Raw genomic sequence first — 21730 nt, 5'->3', positions numbered from 1 at the left:
AGTTCATTACAACATACGTTCTTTCGATACATTTGCTTTTTTTTTTTTGTTTAATCGTTATAAATTAGTTTCATTCTTACTATATTCGTAGCATTGGCTATAATTCGTTTAACGGCACAGGCTGTCCTCATAGATTCAATTTTTGTTTTATCTAGCAGCATTGCCAACGTCTAACAAACAATTATTTGTAACAGCAATCTGTATGCAGATAAATATCGATATTTCGTTTCTTTTTCAAACAATTTCTTCTCACTTGTTTGTTACGTTTTTTGTTTCTATTTTTATTGTTTGTTTTTTTTTTTTTTTCTTTACAAATTATGCTAACTTTTCAATTTTATTCTACAAATACGTCTCGGTTTCTGCAATTTCATTACTACGGATATGTCAAGCTCGGATGACATCGTGCAATCTCATTTCAATTCGGATATTCTTTATTCAGAATTTTGTTCAAATAGTTTTCACCACCGTTTTCTCAAACAAAACTTTAATAATTTTTCTACTTTACTTTTGCTATACTTCAACTTTCCCTGATTTCCCGCTTCGTAAACAAACAAGAATAAGATGAAAATCGAAATGTAAACAATTAACGTTTTCAATTCACCTTTTGAATATATAATAATTATAGAGACACCGAAATTTATAGACAACTCTATGAACTAAAAATAGGTATACTGGCAGACGTTGGTTACTTATTTTTTATTTTTCTGTGCTCTCATATTCAAACATGAAGTTATCGGCGATTTCTTCTTGGATTTCAAATCATTCGAATACTTTGACGAATCTTGATTTATATTATGATTGAAACTTGCACCTTTGGATTCTTCGGTAATCCGACGACTCGTAGACGGCCCCTCACACCTGTCAAAATATTGACATTGACAAGGATTTTTTTTTTTTCTTTACATTCATTGCAAAACGACTGAGACGTTCGACACAAATAACACCGCAAGTTTTTAATTCCAAGCCGAAGAGAAGTGATGTCTTAAATTGCAAGATTAGCCAATAAGTGTTGTTAGTATGCATCTTCATATTATAATATTAAGTTCGACGCTTAAAATTATTAGTCTGAGAGCGATATGATATGTTTAGTTGGTAAAAAAAATCAGAGGAACACAAAGAACTCCAGACTTTCGCCTCAAAATGGCTTTGGGGTACAGACAAAAATCATCCTAAAAATTGGATTAATACTGCGTGACATCTTGCAATGCGCAAACGTTGCCACGTTATTGTTAACAGCAAGAATGGTAATATAACTTATATATCAGTGAGGTTTGGTTATCAATTTTTTTAATTAATGATTTGGGAGGGGATTTTGTGCAACCGTTGGACAGAGATCTAACGAATGGGGAATATTCAATTTAACTGTACGTTATAGATTGTGGTACGCCATTCACTGTCTTTGACTTCAACACGTCGTTCTCGTAGGACATTATCGTTTCTCTCCCGTTCTCGCATACTCTGTAACAAATTTAAAAACAATACTTCCATTAGCCTACTAATAATGTTAAAAGGCAGTGATTTTTCCACATCGAGAGTTAGTTATAAATATAATGTGGAACAAGAATCCCGCGCGTAAACTTATATTTTACGTTGGTTTCCAAACGACTTTTATACGCTCACCGCATTGATTAAGACAAGCGGATCGTTATACGGAAATACTTGCTTTTTCGTTGTTATCTTTTTTCCGTTAATGAACCTCGTCGATGTGCTTGTCCTCTTCACAGCTGCTCCACTGCTCGGTCCGCCAAAGCTACTGTTAAAAGTACTAAACGATGTGAAACTCCCGTCTCTGGCTCCGAGTACATCCTGTAAATGTGGCCCCAAACTGAGTCCTAGTGGTCCAAAGAACGGTGCGCTTAGGCTGTTGTTGCTCGGATGACTGTGTCTGTTAAGTCCGCGACGTGTGCCACCCCCATGAAAACCTTAAGAGAGAAAATATCAATTGGAATGAGAAATTATAGACGCTTAAATCCGTTAAATTATGCGACTAGTAATTACCAGCAAATAGATCCTCGAATGGTGTTCCGCCAAAGAATTCTCTGAACACATCTTCAGGATCTCTGAAAACAAACGGACCGCCAAATTGTCTGTCGAATTCATCCTCGTGACGCCTTTTGCTGCCGGGAGGCATGTGAAGACCTTCCTTTCCGAACTGATCATAGACGCGTCTTTTCTTTTCTATAAAATTAAAAACAAGAAAAACAATGTTTAGATGCAGTTCTTATAGTAGCGTGTTCACTCCGAATCCAAAAGCAAATGCGGGTTGCGGGCTGTTAGTAGACAACGACGATGGGGTTTGGAGATTGATAACCCGGTAGTCCAGTACCACTGTGTAGATGAGATGATTTTTTATAAACGGTTTAACGTTAATCGATCAACAATGTTTAATTGTTCTTGTAAGTCGCGCTCTATTCGAATATGGATTGTAGGATAACTCCTCTTGGTTTCAGTCACGCACATTTATAAAAAATCATATCATCTCATTGAAAAAGCAAAAATGCAGCCAGCGCAGTTTTGTTAGAAGGCAAGGTTGCTAGTTGTGATGAGTGCCTCTCTGGTAACGACCGTTGGATTATTTGGTAGAAGGAATTCCCATTAAAATAACACTGGGGTAAAACTTTTCGTTCGACCTACGCAATATTTTATAAAAAAAATTAATATGCCAAACTAGAATTTGTCGAAATGTAATCTATTCTCACATTACGTAGAAGTGATTATAGACAATTGATAATATCAAAGAAACATGCTGTAAAAATCAATCGGATAACTCGAACACTTTCAATTCCCGTTCATTGTCGACGTAGCGTATTCATTTTGAAGTAAGGAAGACAAAGTTAATTGGTATTATTTTTCCAACCTGTCGCATCTACAAGAAACATGTCCGTTCCTAAATGATCTCCCAGAAAATTTCTGTAAAACTTTAGAATCAATATTTTTTCAGAAACTCTTTGTTCAAATTCTGACAAGAAACGAAATACATATTTTTTTTTTTTTCTTTTTTGTTAAACTCATTTTTCATAAGGAAAATCCGTGACATTTCGTAAAAAAGAACACAACTCGTAGGTGGAAAATTAATATCAATTTTATAAAAATAAATACAGATAAAAATATACGGAATTGTAGAAGTATAAACTGAAAACTTCTTTTCAGGCAATGTCAATGGTATTTTTGTAACGAAGATTTAGATGAAAAAAAAAAAAAGAAAAAGAAGAAAGAAGAAAGAAGAACATCAAATTGTATAATCAACAGCAGCACCTATGAACTCGGATTTTACCATGGGCTGAATAATAATGAAGTCTGAGAAACCAGTTTTAGCATTAGCGATATAGGTATGTGTGTGTATATATATACATATATGTATATATATATCGTTTGATGGGAAAACAATTTTTCAGGGATGTCTTATTCTGGAGACACTCTTAAAGTGTGTTTTTTTTTTTTTTTTTGTTTTATCAATGGTACCAAAATATCGCTGGAAAGGAGAGTCAAAGAAAGTCCTGAAGGTGAATCCACGGCCTGGCCTCGACGACGCCTTCTGATACAATCGCTGATCGTACGTTCTTCTTTTCGCATCTGGATACCAATATCAGGTCACATCACAATCCGGGAACAAACAGAGGTGTTTTTTTTTTTTTCCGTCCAATTGATTGATTTTATCAAAAGCATTGTAAACACAATTTAAAACGGAAAACTGTTTCCTTCAAAACAAAAACAAAAAGAATATAAAAAAAAAAAAAAATAAAGACGTTTGATAAACATATGAAAACTATAAAACCACGGGGTTAAATATTATCAATTGATTCATACATAACCAACATACTATATGTTCAAAGTAACATATGATATAATTAATCTGTTAGTATTTCAATAATCAGGGCGAAAAAAAAAGAAGAGATTATATCGAGTAAATTATACTGATGTGAATAAAAAAAAAAAAAAAAAGAAAGAAACATTGTTTACTAATGGTAACGTAATTGGTCCTAGATTTCGTTGATATTATTATTTATTTTTTTTTTCCAATCCAAGATCGATTACATATTACATACTTGGTATTTACGTCACCAGAGACACGTATTATCACAACCATGCGGTAATTTATTTTTGCAATTTTGTAATATTGTTTGTTTTTGTTCGTTTTATTTCCATTTAATTTGGAATTTTAACAAGGATCTATGTACAACCAGTGGAATAAGGAGCTGTCATAGTTATGGAACCGTAATGAAAGAAGGACTTGCAAAGTTTGTGGATTCATTTTCCCAGCGTGTCGTAGGTTTAAGCAAAAAGTTTAAAACTAATTGAAACGGAAACTAAAAGTTCGACTTTGAAACTGCGGGTCTCGAGTCCTGTTGAAACTTCTTTCGTGGGCTTTTCTCGACGATGAAAAGCAAAGAAAAAAATTTAAAAAAACTCGTTATCATGAGTTCATGTAATTAGAATAATTATAAAGACTATCTCTAATTTTGTGGTTGCATAAAATTTGATAAATGAGCGACTGTCGACTAATTACCACTGTAAAATTTTTAATAAAGTGTACGTAAATGATGCAAAATTTTTTACTAGTGTTGCCAAATCTATTAGCGAGATGAATGAATGGGCAAAGCTTGCTTTGGATAAAGCTGTTGTGACAGTTTAGGCTGTTACAAATTTCAATTACGCATTGATATTCGTATCGATGTGAGGGTATCCTTTAAAAAATGTTTTACCTTTCACTTATACCAGAAGATTTATCGAAACGATCACATTAGCAGTACAATAATAATATTTTCATAAATTAAACGACTGTAGTGACAAGACAAATTATAACGTAAAATGCATGCCAAGCAAGTGACTCTTGATAGCCGGGAAATGTGAGGAAAAAAAATGTTTTTTATATGAATAATAAGATTTTCCGAATAATTAATAAATACGGATAAAAAAATTGATTACAACATATAAAAATTTTACCATCGATTAAAACTTCGTAAGCTTCCGAGATCTCCTTGAACTTCTTGTTTGCCTCGTCTAAATTTTCTGGATTCTTATCGGGATGCCATTTTAGTGCTAATTTTCTGTATCTGTAACAAAAGTATTACCAAATTATTTTCAATGAACGTAAATAAAATTAATTGTTCATACGAATAGAATAAACGTATTTTTTGTATCGTTAAGTTAATTTTTATATTTTCCGGCGAAGAAAAATACATCGTTCGTTAAATTGACAGATTAAATATTACGAAAAAATTTTTATAACATAAGCCATTAGAGAAAACAGTATAAAATAAAGATCAAATTTTTGAAATGGTTCCGTCAATGCGGTTTCAGAGTAAATGAGAAATTTATCAACTTATCGCCATGATAAAATTGCCTGATTCGTTATCAAGAAACCGAAATCGGGCGAATCGGCACGCACAGACAAAAACTGTATACCGTCTGTCGATAAGGAAGGTAACTTTCCTCGGTTGAAAAATAAATAAAAATTCTTGCACAATAAATCGTGATCTAGGTGAAAAAAAAGGAAATTAATCGGCACAACGGCACATTGCTAAAAATAGACAAAAGTACAAGTTTCACTTTTCAAAATAATATCTGAGTCAGGACAACATTTTCAAAATATTACACCGAATAATAATAACAATTAACTAAGTATTTGAGTTGAAGGAAAAAAAAAAAAATATATATCCCACAACTATTAGCTAAGCAAAATATTTGTTTTTTTTTTTTAATTTTTAGCAACAAAATCTTATGTTAATCTGATATGTGATACGTGAGAGAGGTTCGATTTGAACAAAAAAAAGAAAAATCGTTTTGAAGCAGAATTCAAACCGAAGCGTGAATATAAAGTTTCAGGACGTTGAATCTGAAAGCTAAAAACGAAACAGGTTTTTTTACCCTTGGTATTAGCGCCTCAGCATTCCTAATATAGTAATTTAATCTTCAACTTTCACATTACGATTGATTACGATCGTGAATTGTATAATTATTTCAAAATTCGTTGTCTGATTTGGAAATCGTTGAATCTTTAAGCTTAAATTATAGCTTGGATTGGATAACTTTGCGAAGGATTATATAAAATAAATAGGATCAGGCCAAAAGGAATAAGACTTAATAATACATATACAAGTAACGTTTGAATTTCGTAAAACGTTATGATAATTATGCGTTTTTTGATAAAAAAAAATTAAGTTATTTCGTAACTTTATGGTTGTACAACGAAATGCCATAAGGCGAGATAAAAAATGCAAAATATATTCATCATATTATTTAGCAAACTGAATTCACTCAAGAGCGTTATAAATAATTGCAAAACAATGCGGTTTCATTTTTTCCTCAATGTTTCGTTACGTTAACGTTATATACACTTGATATGAGAGAAACTTCTGTTTGTGGTTATCTTCACCATAAGTGATATACATAATTACGCATGCAAAATGAAAATGAGCTTAGCAAGTGTAACCAGAAAATCTATTACGTGTTACTATACTTTTCGATTATTATCGTAACTTTTGCGATCATTTATTGCTAGTCTAACAATATATTGATATTAAGGCCTTATTAAACTGAAAAACTCCATCGAACTAAACAATCAGATTTAACATTGCCGTTAACAACAAAAATGTACAGCATTGACAACTGTAATCATATTAAATAATTACTTGTCACGTATTTTCTTGTAATTTCAAAAATATAATCAAAACTGTCGCTGTAACGAAAGATATTTGATTGAAATTTTCTAACAACTGTAAAAAAAAAAAAAAAAAAATGAAATTCACCTCAACGCCAATATAAAATCAGGGTCAAATTTTTTTCACCAACTCTGAACAAATGTGTCTATTGTTTTTACCATTCGAATCGAATTAAATGGTGAAATAGACACGAAGCTCGCAATTGGTACGTAAAAAACCATTTATATAATATTATATTACAAGTGTAGAAATATTTCATATGCACGAGAAAAATTCCGTAGTTTACTTAACCGAATTACTTTCTTTCTTTTTTTTTTTTTTTTATACAACAATCGTGTAACAGTTATGGAAGAGTTCATTTCGGTTCTCGTTTCTCTGTGTATGCTACATTCGGTGGCCGTGAAACGGGTCAGAGCCCTCCATAAAAAATAAGAGAGCTTGACGTTCGGGTTTTATCACACGGAAGATCATCCGAGACGGTATGAATAACAAATGCATCACTTTGCGGTAGAGATCGGTTAGTCAAGTTCTCACCATGTATTTCCGTCAGTCGTTTCTACATATTATATATATATATATATATATATATATAAATCCGTTTTTATCCTCAACACTCAACACCAAATTTTTATGTACTCTTATAAACGCTAAGTAAGTATAGCCATATATATATATATATATATAAAATAAGAACAAATGAAACTATTGTAAAATTGTTAATCTTTTAACAAGAATTTATACGGAAACGTACGGTCTTTGTTCAACGATTAAAAATCAACTTTCTACAAATTGTAAAAATACTGTCAAGGTTAGAATAAATTATTAACTGAAAGAGTTGAATTTTGAAAAAAAGGGTTATTTTTTTCTTTTTTGTTATTGGAAGGTGATGATATGATGATAGCTTTACAGGTATCATAGAAATGTAGAAATATTTTTAATTGGACCAAGTATTTCTGTTTTTTTTTTCCAACATTTCAATTTGTCGGATAATTGTCTTTTCGAAAAATGTCCGGTACAATTTTCCCGACAAAAACACATTTTTAAATTACTTTCGTCGAGTAAGTTTGACGAAAAGACGTGATGGAAAAGAAAAAAAAAATAATCACGTTCTTTCAATATCGATTCAAGATCGAGAAAAAAAAAAAAAGAAACGAAAAGAAAAGAAAAGACGAGAATTATAATGACACTAAAATTTCCGCACTTAGTGATGGTTGAGAAATAATAATTATAAATTTATTCATTTCGATAAAATAATATAACATAATATATATATTAAGCTTCTCAGAAAATACATCGTTAAAACGTGACGGTATCGGTTTTTTCCTGATAGCATGACGAATTAGTCGTCTGTTATTCATAAGGTAACAAGCGTATCAAGATTGTTTCTCCCCAACATTCGAGAATTAAGTAAACAATAACCGCTGTTACTAAAACCGCGACAAGGAATACGAAATGAAAATGAAAGGTTGTAACATTGGCATTGACTGGTTATAATATCGGCATTGAATGGTTGAAAAAAAAACAAAAGTTAACGGTACATAGAAATATTATACAATATAAACTCACGCTTTTTTTATATCCGCTCCAGTCGCACTTCGTGAGACATCGAGGATCCGGTAGTAGTCAACCATCGTAGCAGTTAATTCTTAGGCAACCACCTGTCGATGTGAAAAAAGAAATGGATGAATAAATAAATAAACAATAACAATAATAACAATAATCGTAACTACAAATAAAACAGTCATAATTAACGTAAATAACTTTGTCTTGGTTGTAGATTCTTTCTCCTTCTTATACGTATCTCTTAACACGACAATTGCGCAATAATTTTGAAATATAGAGGCGAAAGTGAATTTATTCCTTCCTTCGGGCATCACTAAAATCATCTGCGTATACGGATAATAAATTAAATTCACACACTACAAACTGCAGTGCAAGTTTTTTATTCACACATATTACATAAACCTTCCATTGGATATATATATATTTTTACATCGAATCTAAGATAGTCCGCATTGTGATCGAAGTTTCTTAAGGAAATTAACATGGGTGAAACTTTTTTTATCAGTATATATTTTATTGCAAGAGTAATAATGTTCCAAATAATCCGTAACCGCGAGGTTTTGGTGAGAATTAGTGCTACTATCTGGGAAAAAATACACATCGTCGTACCAGGCAATCTAGACGAATTGCACAACCTCGAAACCTGGCTTTTCTTTTATTTAGAGGAAGTGCAATTCGTCTATATTGCCTCGTACGACGATGTGTATTTTTTTTTTTTTTTTCACATAGCATCGCTAATGCCGACTAAAACCTCGCAGTTACAGATTTTTCGGAACATTATTACTTTCGCGATAAAATATATAATGCGAAAAAAAAGTTTTTCTCGTGTCATTTCCGTAAGAAACTTTGATCACAATGCGGGCTATCTCAGACTTGCTGTAAGAATCTGAAAAAATTTGGCGACTCTTTTCAAATGATTTGAAATTGATTTCAGTGATGGGGCGGTAAAAATTCGTCAACACCCTAAACAATAACCACCCTAGTATAGATATACAATTAACGGGATACTTGCATTACAGTTGAACTACAAAAACGACATTTCCGTGACTATGACATATTTTTGAAAATATATATACAAACGAGATTATATTGCACGGTGAATTTGCAACAGCAACATATTATCACATGTTTGATACATACGTAACAATGCACGTCATTGACAAAGTATATGTGTATATATATATATATATTTGTACATATATTACACACAGATAACTGCAGAGACATATTTCCTAGTGGGAAACGCTTAAATTCAAAGCCTGGGCCAATGAAAATTCTAAAGATAGCCAAGAACCATCTCCAGAATAGATTTAAAAGCGGAGGTGGAGGTCACTCCGGAATCTTCCCTAGCTACACGAACTATCACCAAACTGCTGCACGGCGTACACTTATAATCGCTCATTAGATGTTTTTTTTTTCCTTCTTCTTCTTCTTTATATCAATCAAACAGCAACCGCGACGACGCGTATATAATACCATGTAATAACATTAACAAAAAAACAACGATAATAATAATAATAATGATAATAAATATGAATCTGTACCTAGGCAGAGAAAAAAATAAATAAAAAAATTAAAAAAAAAAAAAAAACGAGGTTCGGTGGTTGGTGAAGTTATAAAAAAAATATTTAGTCAACAGCGGAAACTGAATGTCAGTTAATTATGTAATGGAAAATATTTATTTACCGTATGAGAGCGACATTGGTATAGTGTATGTAATATTAATATATAAACTACGATGTATATTTATATATTTAAATAATCATTTAGCTGTGGTAAATTTTAATATTCCATTTGTTATACTTTTCTCCGAATTTTTCAAACTACGGTTTGGAACGGTAAAAAAATTACAACTGTTTTCATAGCAACAGTTGCAAGAAAATGTAACAACAGTGATCGTAATGAGAAAGAATAGTAACGGATGCTAGACTTTCCGGTAACGGCTAGAAAACTAATTTTCATTTTTTACCTAGAACTATATTTTTCGATTGTGGTAAAAAATGAAATTAGTCAAAGACTGAGCGGTAAACGGAACTGAAAATTAAATTATTCGTTTCGCTAAACAAAACGGTAGATTTATATTTATGCTTTTGTGTATGTAAATTTGTTCACACTTAGATAACCGTAAGAATAATTTTGCATACGTCGCGTTCTTGAACCTAATTTTTTTTTTTTGGTATAATTGTTCAACGAACGAAATCCTGATGAAAGGAAAACGCGAAATGCGAGCCAAATAGGCTGATTCAGAATTATGAAATTGTGCATACTGTAGGAACAAAATAACATTTCAAAGTAAGGTATTTATTATAGAAATAGTCAGAGATGTATAGATGCATGATAATTTTGAACAACAACGAGAAAAATAATAATAAAAATAAAGTTGACAACAAACTACCGAATGAAACTCTCGCACGGGCTAAGTTGTGAATTTCACCGACTAGTCAGGGTTAATTAGTACCGCAACCTTGAAAATTAGTTAATCAGCCCATCTACCAACGCATCTTACAATGGACGTCTGTTAATTTCACGGACGCATGAGTAGACAACGATTACGATCACGAAAAGTATGAGGTATAAATTTCACTGCCAATGTCAGTGTGTCAGTGTCGTTGACGAAGAAATATTTATACTATACGATAAAATGCATGGATAATTTTTGGAACATGCACGCGAAGTTTGTGATATCCGTTGATTTTTACTCAATTTTTCTAGTTACTCTAACAAACGAAATTTTTATCAATTCAGTAATTTAAACCTTGCATCAAGTGCAATTGCATCGTTAAACGAGTTGTAATATATTTGCCTCCTCGTGCGCATATGTATGCATACACAGAAGCCATACGAAACGTTCAATTTATTAATCCAATTGAAATGTTGCGTAACGTGAAATTTTATAAATATAACTGCTACGTACGTGTTCCCCGCCAATTTAGTTTCACGTATATTGATTGATTGATCAACCGTTTCAACTGTGTGCTTGTATAAAAATAAGCTCTTCTTGAATAAGCTATATCCTACGCAGCGCTAGAATTCAAATAGATGTATGAAATGTAAAAATAACCGTTTCGTTCAACATCACAGTCAACGTCTGTTCGAATTTTCATGCGTGAGCACGTCGTAACACACATGTTATGCATATGCATGGATTATATTCGTTCAACGCATCGCATCAACAAGTTCCGGTCCTATCCTCAAATAAAGCTTTCTTCTAACGGATCGTCATTCAAATTAATACATACACACACACACACATATATATATATATGTATATATGCTGTATAAAAATACAGCATGAAATGACAAAAATTACAGTTCGTTATTTCGCGATGAGTATGTCAATAATTGTTTTTTTTTTTTTTATTAACATGATGTTGAAAATCGTTTTTCGCAAATCTTAGAACTGTCTGTCTATCGTATCTTTTATAAACTCAACTTCTTCGACGTCGTTTTGCGTAAAGTTGTAAAATCAAGACAGTATTTTCCTTCTTGCAATAGTCGGAACTGACTGTCGAAAGAAATTTATGTATATATTTCGTTTTATTCAAGTTACGAACTTTATTCTCGTGAATTTTTTACAATATTTAAAGTTGAAAACAAATTGATTCTATACATACATATAAGTATTTTCATATTACGTTTCGTTGGAGTTGTACGAACTTTAATATAATCGTAATGAAGCTTCGTTAGTGGGATGAAATTAATTCTTTGTCTATAGACACTTCGTTACGTTAAGAGTTGAACGAACTTCAACCTCGTGGAGCTTCAATAATTTAAACAAGTGAATTCTACGTTTATTATGTTTCATTCCGTTTGACTAACTAATCGTATAAAGTTTAACTTAGTTAACCCTTATTAATGAAAACAAACAAATTCTATGCTCATTATATACACATATTTTCTTTTTTGCATCGGAATTGTACGAACTACTTCAACTCCCTGAAACATATCATCGATAGTTAAAACAATAGACTTCTTATACGTCCACATTTTGTTGCGTTGGAGTTGTTTAACGAACTTGAACGTCCCAAAGCTTCAACAATGGAAAAAACTTTTAAAGATGTCTAAAAATCTGTAAACTATGATAAACAAAACGTACTCTTATTTTGAAAAGGCGACGCCTTAAAAATCGTTTCAAAATTGTGCAAATAATGATAATTAGTTAAGTTAAAGTTGCTAACTTCAGCCTCGTCAGTCGTGTTACAATATATTTGGTTTAGTTAAAGTAACAAATATTAACCTCGTGCAAAATCTGATACATTCATCGTTACTAGTACGAGGCAGGTTGCAATAGTGCATCAGGTAATTCTATAGTATTACAACCTTTCGATCGATCTCTGCAATAATGATATAGTGAGTAAATATGTTAATTGGGCGTCGCGTATGTATTACACAATTATTCACGTACAGTGTTTCCAAGTAAACGTCACAGTATGTTGGGTTGCCTACCACTGAGGGGGATATTGGTAAAACAGACCTACCGAGTTATCGGTAATACAGACCCACCGAGTTATCGGTAAAACAGAATTACCGAGTTATCGGTAGGCAGTGCGTTTAAAGTCCACGCGAGTGAGCTGTAACTACGTAGGATAGAGGTAAGGATGAGTATCTCGTATGGGTTTTCGACTAAAAAAGTGTCCACCAAAAAGCGAGAAATATTAGTTAAAAAAAAGTCACCAGAATGACGCTCGTAAGCAATAAGGGTAAGAATCTGATTGGCGCTTAGCTGAATTTTTGCTGCAACAACGCCATCTCAATTTGCTTCTACTTTACGGACACTCTATACAGGGAAATAGTCCTCTTTATCTCTACCCTCGATAGCTGGAACTTGGCCGTGTTTTCGAATTGTTTCGTTGTTTTACAACCCAAGCCGAAGCGTCAAAGTGATTACATAACTTAACTTGCCTCAAGTGATAACGACTCGGTAGGTCTGTTTTACCGATATTTGTTCCCCTCAATGCTAGGCAACGCAATATACCGCAGCGTTTACTCGCAAAGAAAATCCTGTACGCTTATAAGGAAGTGATACTTGGATGTTCCGAGGTATACAGACGCGTTCCAGAAGCAGACAGGGTTATACCCAATGGTCTGCGGTTGTACCTGAACAAAGTCAAAGAGTGGACGCGGTTTACAGCTCGACTCATGCACCTACGTGAAACTAACACGCGCGCACGCGCGCGTGTGTGTGTGTGTGTGTGTGTATGCTCCAACATAAGTACATTAAACGTTCATCCATACTACTACAAAGTGTATAATAATAAGCATATTGAGAGGAGACCTTGCCAGAGCCTCGCTCCTCGCATCGTGACGCGGGATATTCCTAACGCCATAAAATAGTTCTCATGAATCACCGGGGGCAGAGTGAATTTCGATTTCTGGTTCCGTCTGTTTAAGCAAAGTCTGAACTTATACCGTACAATGCAGGCGTGGGGTTTAAATTCGTGGGCGAGTTTCCAACAATGGATAGTCAGTTTCTTTTCAGACTAGGTATCCACGTCTTGGCGCTAGCGTGTATTTACCTGACCAGGTAGGTACGTAAGTACATGGGTGTACATAGGTATGCACATACATACCGCGGCATTTACATTTACATGCTGGTCTCTGCAAGTCCCCCTACAGGCATCACACCAACCTCAAGATTAAATAGAAGTACGTGCTATGTGGTGCAGGTACAATGCACTCCCAGGGCCGATATCATCGAGTGTTCATCGAGTGTACAGTTTGAACAAGAACGAAATAATCGTAAGCAGAATTTTGAACTGAATGAAATTTGAAAACTGCAAATTTTTATGTAATAATATTATTTATACCGATACCATGTTTATTCACATTCATTTGTAAAAAATCAGGGTGTCTACCAATATTTCATTTCAAAATTTCCTGGTATTCCAGGAGCTTCCAGGTTTTTTTTTTTTTTCTGAAAATTTTCAGGGTAACGAGGTTTTTGACAGCAAAATTTATATACATACATATAGTAAATGTTTATTTGATTTTTATTTTAATGTATTAAGAGTTCAAGGCTTTTCCGTGATAATAGACACCCTGAAAATATTCGTGAATCATAACTCAAGTTCGCATCAGTAGAAATGAATTCACTGTAAACATCGCCTGATTGTGCAGAGATTCAAATATTTCTCTCAATAAACGGTAACATCCAAAATAGTCATTGATTACTAATTGATTACAAGTGAGACGTACATGAAAAAAACGCCTCAAAATTCATTACAAACGACTCGTGAGTAAAATTCACGTTCACGATTAGGAAGAAACATTTTGGGAGAAAAAAAAAAAAGAAAAAGAAAACGGAACGATAAAACAATCGGTGAACTTTTATGAAAGGATCATCAATCGATAGTTCGTAATTTTTGCAACGCGTTTTATAAAATTTTTCGTTTTCTCTCCCATATTCGAGTAGAAAGATTCTTTTCGCAAGATTGACTGAACCGCGATTTAATGGTCTCGTTTTGTAAATTTCCGAGTCCAATCGATCACTTTGTTTGCTTTGTTAATTTCTTTACCAGACTGTACATCCATGAAGTGAAGTTGGCCCGTGAACGGTGTTCATCGTGCGATAGTGAGAGAGAGACAGACTGCACAAGTGGCTAGTTTCACTCTAAAGCCATTAATGAACAGGAGTGTACATACCTACCGAGAGAGACCAGCATATATACGTTTCAGTATTGACCCATAAAGGAGTGCCAAGTATTTTCAATCTATATTTATTTACAAAAAGTCTATTTGAATACAGGGGCAATGCTTTGCCAGAAGCCGAGACCGCGGTTTGGAAAGTAAAAAACAAAATTTAATTCTCCGTTACTTTTTTTTTTCTTCCGCAAAATTACCCTGAGATACTCTTCGTCCAAACCAAAAAATTTAGTCCACCTGCATCGATCAGATTTCGTAGTTAATCGGTAGTTGGAAAAAAAAATTATTATCTGTCATCGTAATCATCGAATTACGTACGGAGACCGGAATTATAACATTCATAAAAATAAGGATCGAACGACTTTTTTATTAAAAGCAAACATCCTTCAAACCCTTTCGTGCATACATTTTTCCTTACATGCGATTCACTTGAAATTTTGCATTCACGAGCTTTTCGGGTCACTGATTACGAATCTAAATTCGAAATTCGAAAGTTCAAAAAGCGCGGACAAACAAAAACAAGAAGAAAAATTGTGGTTTGCGTAAAGATTAGCATTCGGATTTTCATTATAGATTAGCAGAAAATGCCTTTTTTTCGTGGAAAAGTACAAATCAAATGTGCTATTTTTGCAATAAATAAATAAATAAATTTTCATATGATTTCTTAGTCTTGGAAATTATTTCAGGGACGACATAGAACCAAAAAACTCGGCAGGTGTTACCAAAAAAGTAGTTGAATAAATAAAAAGATGCAAGAAAAAAAAAAAAAAAAAAAAAAGTGGCGGAACGCTGAGAGTCCGAGCGTGAATGAAAGAATTGATTAGCGGTGAAAGAAAAATTTTTTACCAAACATATATTATTGAATGGTTTGATCTCGAAACAAACGTAGTTTTCTTCCTCGTCATTATCATTTTTCGTCATTAGTTATTACATGTAATGGACAAAATGTACACATGTAATCACTCGTTTCAACTATTTGTTACGAAAGAAATGGCGCTAGACAATTCATTGTCACTCTTTCCTTTGACACCTGTTACTACTTATATTTTGACACCGGTCTTCGTATATACAACACAACGACCTTTGACAATAGTTAGCATTGACAACGATATCTATTTGTAACAGCTAGCATTGGCAAGAATTACAATGGCGTGTATAAATAGTCTGCTCGATACATACATAGGCGAGAAAAAATGATTTGTTAGTTTAAATAAATCGGCATTTGGTGAATCAAGAAAAACATTTCTCTAAGGTTACCAAATCCTTTCGGTAAACTGAAAAATAGACTTGAAGAGACCGAACGAGAACTTTAATATTTCTCAAGCATATCCGGCTGATAACATCAAAGACAGGCCGAGGAAAATTGCATCTGAGATACACCGAAAAGAAGAAGAAGAAGACGTGTCAGTGCAATAAATCTCGACAATTTCGCAACTCCTTTTCAAGTTTACAACAAAAAATTCTCTCGCAAAAACAACATCTTTCGGCCTAAAGTGAAGGCGAATTTCGTTCCATTCTCGTATTTTTTCCCGACGTCATTCTATCGTTATTTTACATTGTATCGGCTCGGTTGTTGTCGGCGAAAATAATGTTTACATTATAAACGACGAGATCGAGTATGTATCATGATTAAATATTCGTACCGTAATCGTGACCGGAGAATTTAATACGTTCGTTTCACCGAACACTTTTCTCCCTTACCTCTAACTAAAAAATATAGATACTCGCGATGAAAAGATATTTCGATAAAAGATAAAAAGAGAAGCTGATTTACACCAACGTTTCAAATCCACATTCAATCCATTTACGAGACAATACCGGGCGATTACTTCAATGGTATCAATCAATACAACTTCAGGGCCGCACGATAAAACGTTTTAAAGATAAAAATGAACATTTTTTTTTTTTCCAACAAGACAGCTTTACAGAGACAGTCTTATATTAGTTTCAGAATTGTTGTCTTACAGACGAGCCACTCTCAAGTGATTTCATAAACTATTCTCTTTTCTGAAAGGTATTACATTTAATATCTTATAATGTACACGTACTGTCGGTTTAAAAAAAAAAAAAAAACGAACAGGATCAAATTTAATATTCATCAAACGATAGCATGCATTGATTTATAATTTAACAGCAATCTGTGATTACTCAAAGAAACAACAGCAGCTGAAGCGATTGACATTGAAATCATTTTATTGTTGTTGTTTTTATTATTATACTTATCGTTTCATTGATACGAGTAACGGGAAGTTCGAATACAGAATCATGGGAAAATTTCTAGTTCATAAACAATGTAAAATCGTTAAGTTTGATGATTCGAATATTAATATCGCATATGCGTATAACCGATGGCAATAGAGTCAATCAATCCGATGTTCGGAGTGTTTTACAATGCATCGTGCCTAACAGTTGAATTAGCGTAATTGTGATACGTTGTGTATAACGAATAGTTAAGAAGTGTGCGTGAGCAGGGAATCATGAAAATAGAATCAAAAATAACAAGAGTCTATTGGTACTGATTATACGAGTAATGATAATATAAGGTTTCAGGAGTGGTGATAAAAAAAAAGAGAGAGCGAACAAAAAAATAAAAAACCGTCTAACCATCATTCACATATAGGTATGTGTATAAAAGTCGATAACATGTCACGCTGTTTGTGAAACCATTCTATATACACCCGATATAACCGATCGTGATGATTTTGATCGAATTTTTTCTTTTTCTTTTCCTCAGTTTTGCAATATCGTGGGACGCTTAGGGTTCGCAAATGACCGCGAAATCAGAGAGAGAGAGAGAGAGAGAGAGAGAGAGAAAAGAGAGAGCGCGAAAAGAAGCAAGCACAAGGTGGTGGATGTGGGCGTCCTCCTCGCACACAAGTTAGCTAGTGACGTCACAGTACATATTTGGCCAGCCATGCCGAAAGAAAGGATTTTGCCAACAGTGTGATTTCAGTGATATACTAACGTACATTTCTGCACGTGTATTGTTACTTATATGAATATATATATATTTATATTTATTTTTTTTACAGGCATAACATCCCCGCGTGTTTTCCGTTTCCACGTATAACGTTTGATTGAAACGAAACTAAGGTCTAGCAATTTTTCCGAATTTAAATATCGAACGAACCGATTCCGTTTTGCCGAGGTCTTTTATACATATATATATATATATATATATATATAAAAGACCTATTACAATATATGAGTCACTGATCGTATACTTTATGCATCGTGGACGTTATAATACATACGTGGGTAAGTTAATTTGTATATTTGGAGCGAAGAGCCTAATCTAGTAATGTTTGTAATTTCACGGTTTCACGGCGTATAGATGTATAATATGTGTATTAAATATATACCTTATGTACATTGCGTATGTATGATACTGTTGCGAAACCGTTTCTCGTGGCTTTTATTCGTCATTTATTAACAACTTATGATTATACATACGTTGCTTGACCATCGAGCGATTTCCGCCCGCGACTCGGACAAACAATACCGTTTCTGGTTCATGAGATAAGCGAACCTTATGCGAATATTATACAGAAATGACAGATATTATACATACACACGGTTGATGATCGGTAAATCGTATATTATTACGGTATTCAATCTCTCAACCTCGTATATACTGGCACGATCATCGAAACCCGGAAAAAATCGTGTGTCACGGAACACACGCAGAAAGGAAATTCGGTTCGACGAGGTAAAGATTACTAAACGAAAGGAAAGAAAATCAAAATCATTGCTTTCGGTTAGTCATCGTGAGTGCATAACATATTATATGTATATATACGTGGACTTACAGACGGTACCGGTGATTAAATTTGCGATAAGGTTTTATTATTTTTTTTTTTTTTTTGTATTCGTACAACCTGTGTATACGTAAAACAGTTAAGCATGATATAAATTGCGATAATAATTAGTTACTTTAATGTTGTAGGTATAGGTAGACTATAGTCAGGCTGCTGAAGTTAGCAACGTTAGCGTGACAAAACATTGGGGGGGAGGGGAGGAGTCACTATATTGCAATTTTACAGCGACGTTGAAGCGGCTAAGTTTTTAAAATATGAGTTTCTTTTGCGTTATTATAATTTACCGCATTTCAAACATTCCGATAATGGTGAAACAGCGATTTCTCCAAAATGTTAATTGTAATTACGATAACGTTACTAACTTCAACCTCGCCTGTAGTCTATGTTTGTTTTTCCTTTCTTGTATATTGTTGTCGTTTCATCGCTGCATCGGTATAAGTCACCGACTAACAAATAAACGATGAACAGTAATCTTAACGGTCGTTTGCACACGTATGTAGAGTTTGAAGACCGCTAGAATTGCCGCTTCGCTTCGTCGATGACTGATACATGTGCGATAATTAATCAATTGACCGACTCTCGGTGTTCCGGTAACAATATAAATTAGATATACGTGTATAAATATATATTTGTGCAGACTTTCATTTGGCGATGGATGGAAGGCAGGTGTTTTGCCGATATAGAATCAAATTGAAGTTGGTAACGTTACGAAGATTTTGAAACTGTCGAAAAATCGTTAAACAATAATACAACAAAACAAACTCGTACTTCCAAATCTTAGTACCTTAAAAATCGTTGTAAAATTTGAAAAATTGCGATTTTTTTCCCCCAACATTTCGTTACTAACTTCAATCTACTCGTCGATACAGCTGGTACATCTACAAACTTATTTGATCGTTTCGACAATCGATATCGGCACAAAGAACAACATTGAATTTGCTAACAAAGAGAGTTCTCGCAGGCAGGCAGGCAGACCGCAATAAAGCGATCGCATATATACGTACGATTGCGACTTGTTGCCTTGAGTGGCATGTAAGATTCATGCCGTTCGATCAATACGCGATTTTCGCTGCCTGTTCAGCGTGTTTAGAAAAAACTGGAAACGATGAATTGCATGGGCAACCGGGTTTGTAGATTCGAAACTCGATGGCGAAAAACGGTACGCTATATATGTGTATATAAGGCGATTTTTTCGCATCTACAGCAACAGCACTTTATAACCTCAAAAGCTGCGTTACTGTGTGTGTGTGTCTGAAGTTATCCACACAGTCGTTGCGACTACCGAACCATAGATTTATTTTAATTAACGAGCGAACAGCTGCAGCACGTAGAATATTTCATAACCCGTTAATTACGTGTTCCGATTTCATCGCGATGTCGGGTTAAATAACCGATTAACACCCGAGTCTGTGCGAAACGGACGCAAAGAAACGTAGATTAAAAATCATGAGTCATAAAATCCGCAAGTATCTCGATGTTGCACATCGGAGAATCATCATCTTTCTAATAGTCGCCTGTAGAAATTGAAAACGTGGTGGATGGTATTAAACGTGTATAATACGTATATCGGAAGCGTGGACGCACAGAGGCATGGATGAGAGTGTGAACAATTGGCACAGCCCTGAAAGGCATGGCGAAAAGTACATACATACCTTGTTGGAATAAGAGATCGCAAACGAGTTAATCAGTACAGGCAACGTTCTCGTCAAAATTGGCTTACCTGTTACAAATAAATTGGAGACATCCACTCGTGTGAATTGAGTTACGTTTGCGATCACGGCTAGTTTTATTATTAGTCAGTGTCCGGCGTTAAACGTTAATATAGCCGTTTCACATGCCGTGCGTCTATTCGTATGCGAATTTAATTTAATTTCATTTAATTTAATTATCCGGATAACGCCTGTGTTTCAGACTGAACTGTGAACACACCGATAATACGATTCCTTTATCAACGGAAAATGACGTATCTCATCTTTCGACGTGAATATAGACACGCACACATTCACACAGGTTACCTACGTGGTCCGAACGCTATCGAATATCGCGTTAACATCGCAGAGACAGGAAAGGTTTAGGGAATGCATGTGTAGCACACCAATAAGTGATAATCGGGCGAATCTAACCCTCATTTAATCGAAAACTAGCGTGCTGATTTTCTACTCCGGTCGGAGTAAGGCGGCCCTTTTTTTCCCCTTAGTTGGGCAAGACTTGAGTTTCTAGATTTCACCGTGTCGGTAGAGTTCTACATACTTAGTTTTCGTTAATACCCTGCTAGATTTTTCACCGTTTTAATATTGTCGTAAATTACTTACCGGAAAGTGGCTCCTTAATTATTACAAGTATACAACACACTGATGGATTAATTTTCAAACAAGAAATTGATGTTTTTTTTTTCTTTAGGTTTCTATTGTCGTTATTACGGGTACACGTTGTTATTATGTGTATATTTATTTATTTTTTTTTATTTCTTTTCTTCTCTCTCCTTATCACGGGGCAGCACACATCGAGAGCACAAACGACGGAGGACCTTCACACTCTACACAAAAGTGGAGAAATTTCTACACCCGACTGAAGTTGGCTGCAAACAAACAAGCATCACCACCACGATCGATACGCAAGATGGCGACTCAACACTTCGATAACCGGGAACTGAGAAAGCAGCGAACGGTGAAACGGTGGGCAACGCTCACCGAGTCGAACTAAACGCTCACGGCTTGAAATCCAGCACTAAACCATATGGCTCGGTCAATGATGAGCGTGTTCGTCCGTTAGTGTCGCGACCCGCACGCCACACAGACTTTTTCAAAGTCTCTTCACCAGCGCCAGACTTTGCTACGCTTTGTCTACAGCTGTTTTCGCTGCTGATACACAATACCAGAAAACGATATTCGATCAGTATGATAAATTTCCAAATTTGTGAACAATGCAATTAGTATATATTCAAAACTTTCTGGACAATGTTAGCAAAGCCGAAAGTAATTTGTTTGATAAGACGTCTTACGTATTTGACTTCCGAAACAACGCGTTGTTGCTTTGGACCTCTTG

The 21730-nt window shown here is 34.3% G+C and overlaps 1 protein-coding gene and 1 long non-coding RNA gene across 4 annotated transcripts; one reads left to right on the top strand and one right to left on the bottom strand.

Annotated features, from left to right (window-relative positions):
• Positions 1-31: 31 nt before the first annotated feature.
• LOC124223100 (DnaJ heat shock protein family (Hsp40) member B6 mrj) lies at positions 32-21398 on the bottom strand. Of its 3 annotated transcripts, none has more exons than XM_046634786.2 (8): positions 20998-21398; positions 8229-8320; positions 4945-5054; positions 3463-3573; positions 1999-2178; positions 1664-1922; positions 1369-1458; positions 32-858 (listed from the first exon to the last, which is right to left on the bottom strand). In XM_046634786.2, the coding sequence occupies exons 2-8, from the start codon at positions 8291-8293 to the stop codon at positions 690-692; spliced, it is 984 nt and encodes a 327-aa protein (XP_046490742.1). In that variant the 5' UTR covers positions 8294-8320; positions 20998-21398; the 3' UTR covers positions 32-689. The 3 variants fall into 3 exon arrangements, with proteins under 3 accessions (XP_046490742.1, XP_046490743.1, XP_046490744.1); XM_046634787.2 differs by lacking the exon at positions 20998-21398 and adding an exon at positions 20406-20629; XM_046634788.2 differs by lacking the exon at positions 3463-3573 and having other exon boundaries at positions 20998-21394.
• LOC138191242 (uncharacterized) lies at positions 16818-17838 on the top strand. Its single transcript, XR_011177626.1, has 3 exons — positions 16818-16881; positions 17411-17487; positions 17602-17838. It is a non-coding gene; the product is annotated as an uncharacterized lncRNA (long non-coding RNA).
• Positions 21399-21730: the final 332 nt, after the last annotated feature.

Source organism: Neodiprion pinetum, chromosome 7, assembly GCF_021155775.2.
Source record: "Neodiprion pinetum isolate iyNeoPine1 chromosome 7, iyNeoPine1.2, whole genome shotgun sequence".
NCBI lineage: Eukaryota > Metazoa > Arthropoda > Insecta > Hymenoptera > Diprionidae > Neodiprion > Neodiprion pinetum.
The sequence above is the reverse complement of the archived record's forward strand: the minus strand, read 5'-3'. Positions and strand labels throughout refer to the sequence as shown.

What these genes read in the sequence shown, in the direction of transcription:
- LOC124223100 (XM_046634786.2), bottom strand. Translation starts at nt 8,293, where the DNA reads ATGGTTGACTACTACCGGATCCTCGATGTCTCACGAAGTGCGACTGGA. An exon ending in TTACGAAGTTTTAATCGATG is followed by an intron (nt 3,574 to 4,944) that starts GTAAAATTTTTA and finishes ATTGGTATCCAG; the next exon opens with ATGCGAAAAGAAGAACGTAC. An exon ending in ATTCGAGGATCTATTTGCTG is followed by an intron (nt 1,923 to 1,998) that starts GTAATTACTAGT and finishes TTCTCTCTTAAG; the next exon opens with GTTTTCATGGGGGTGGCACA.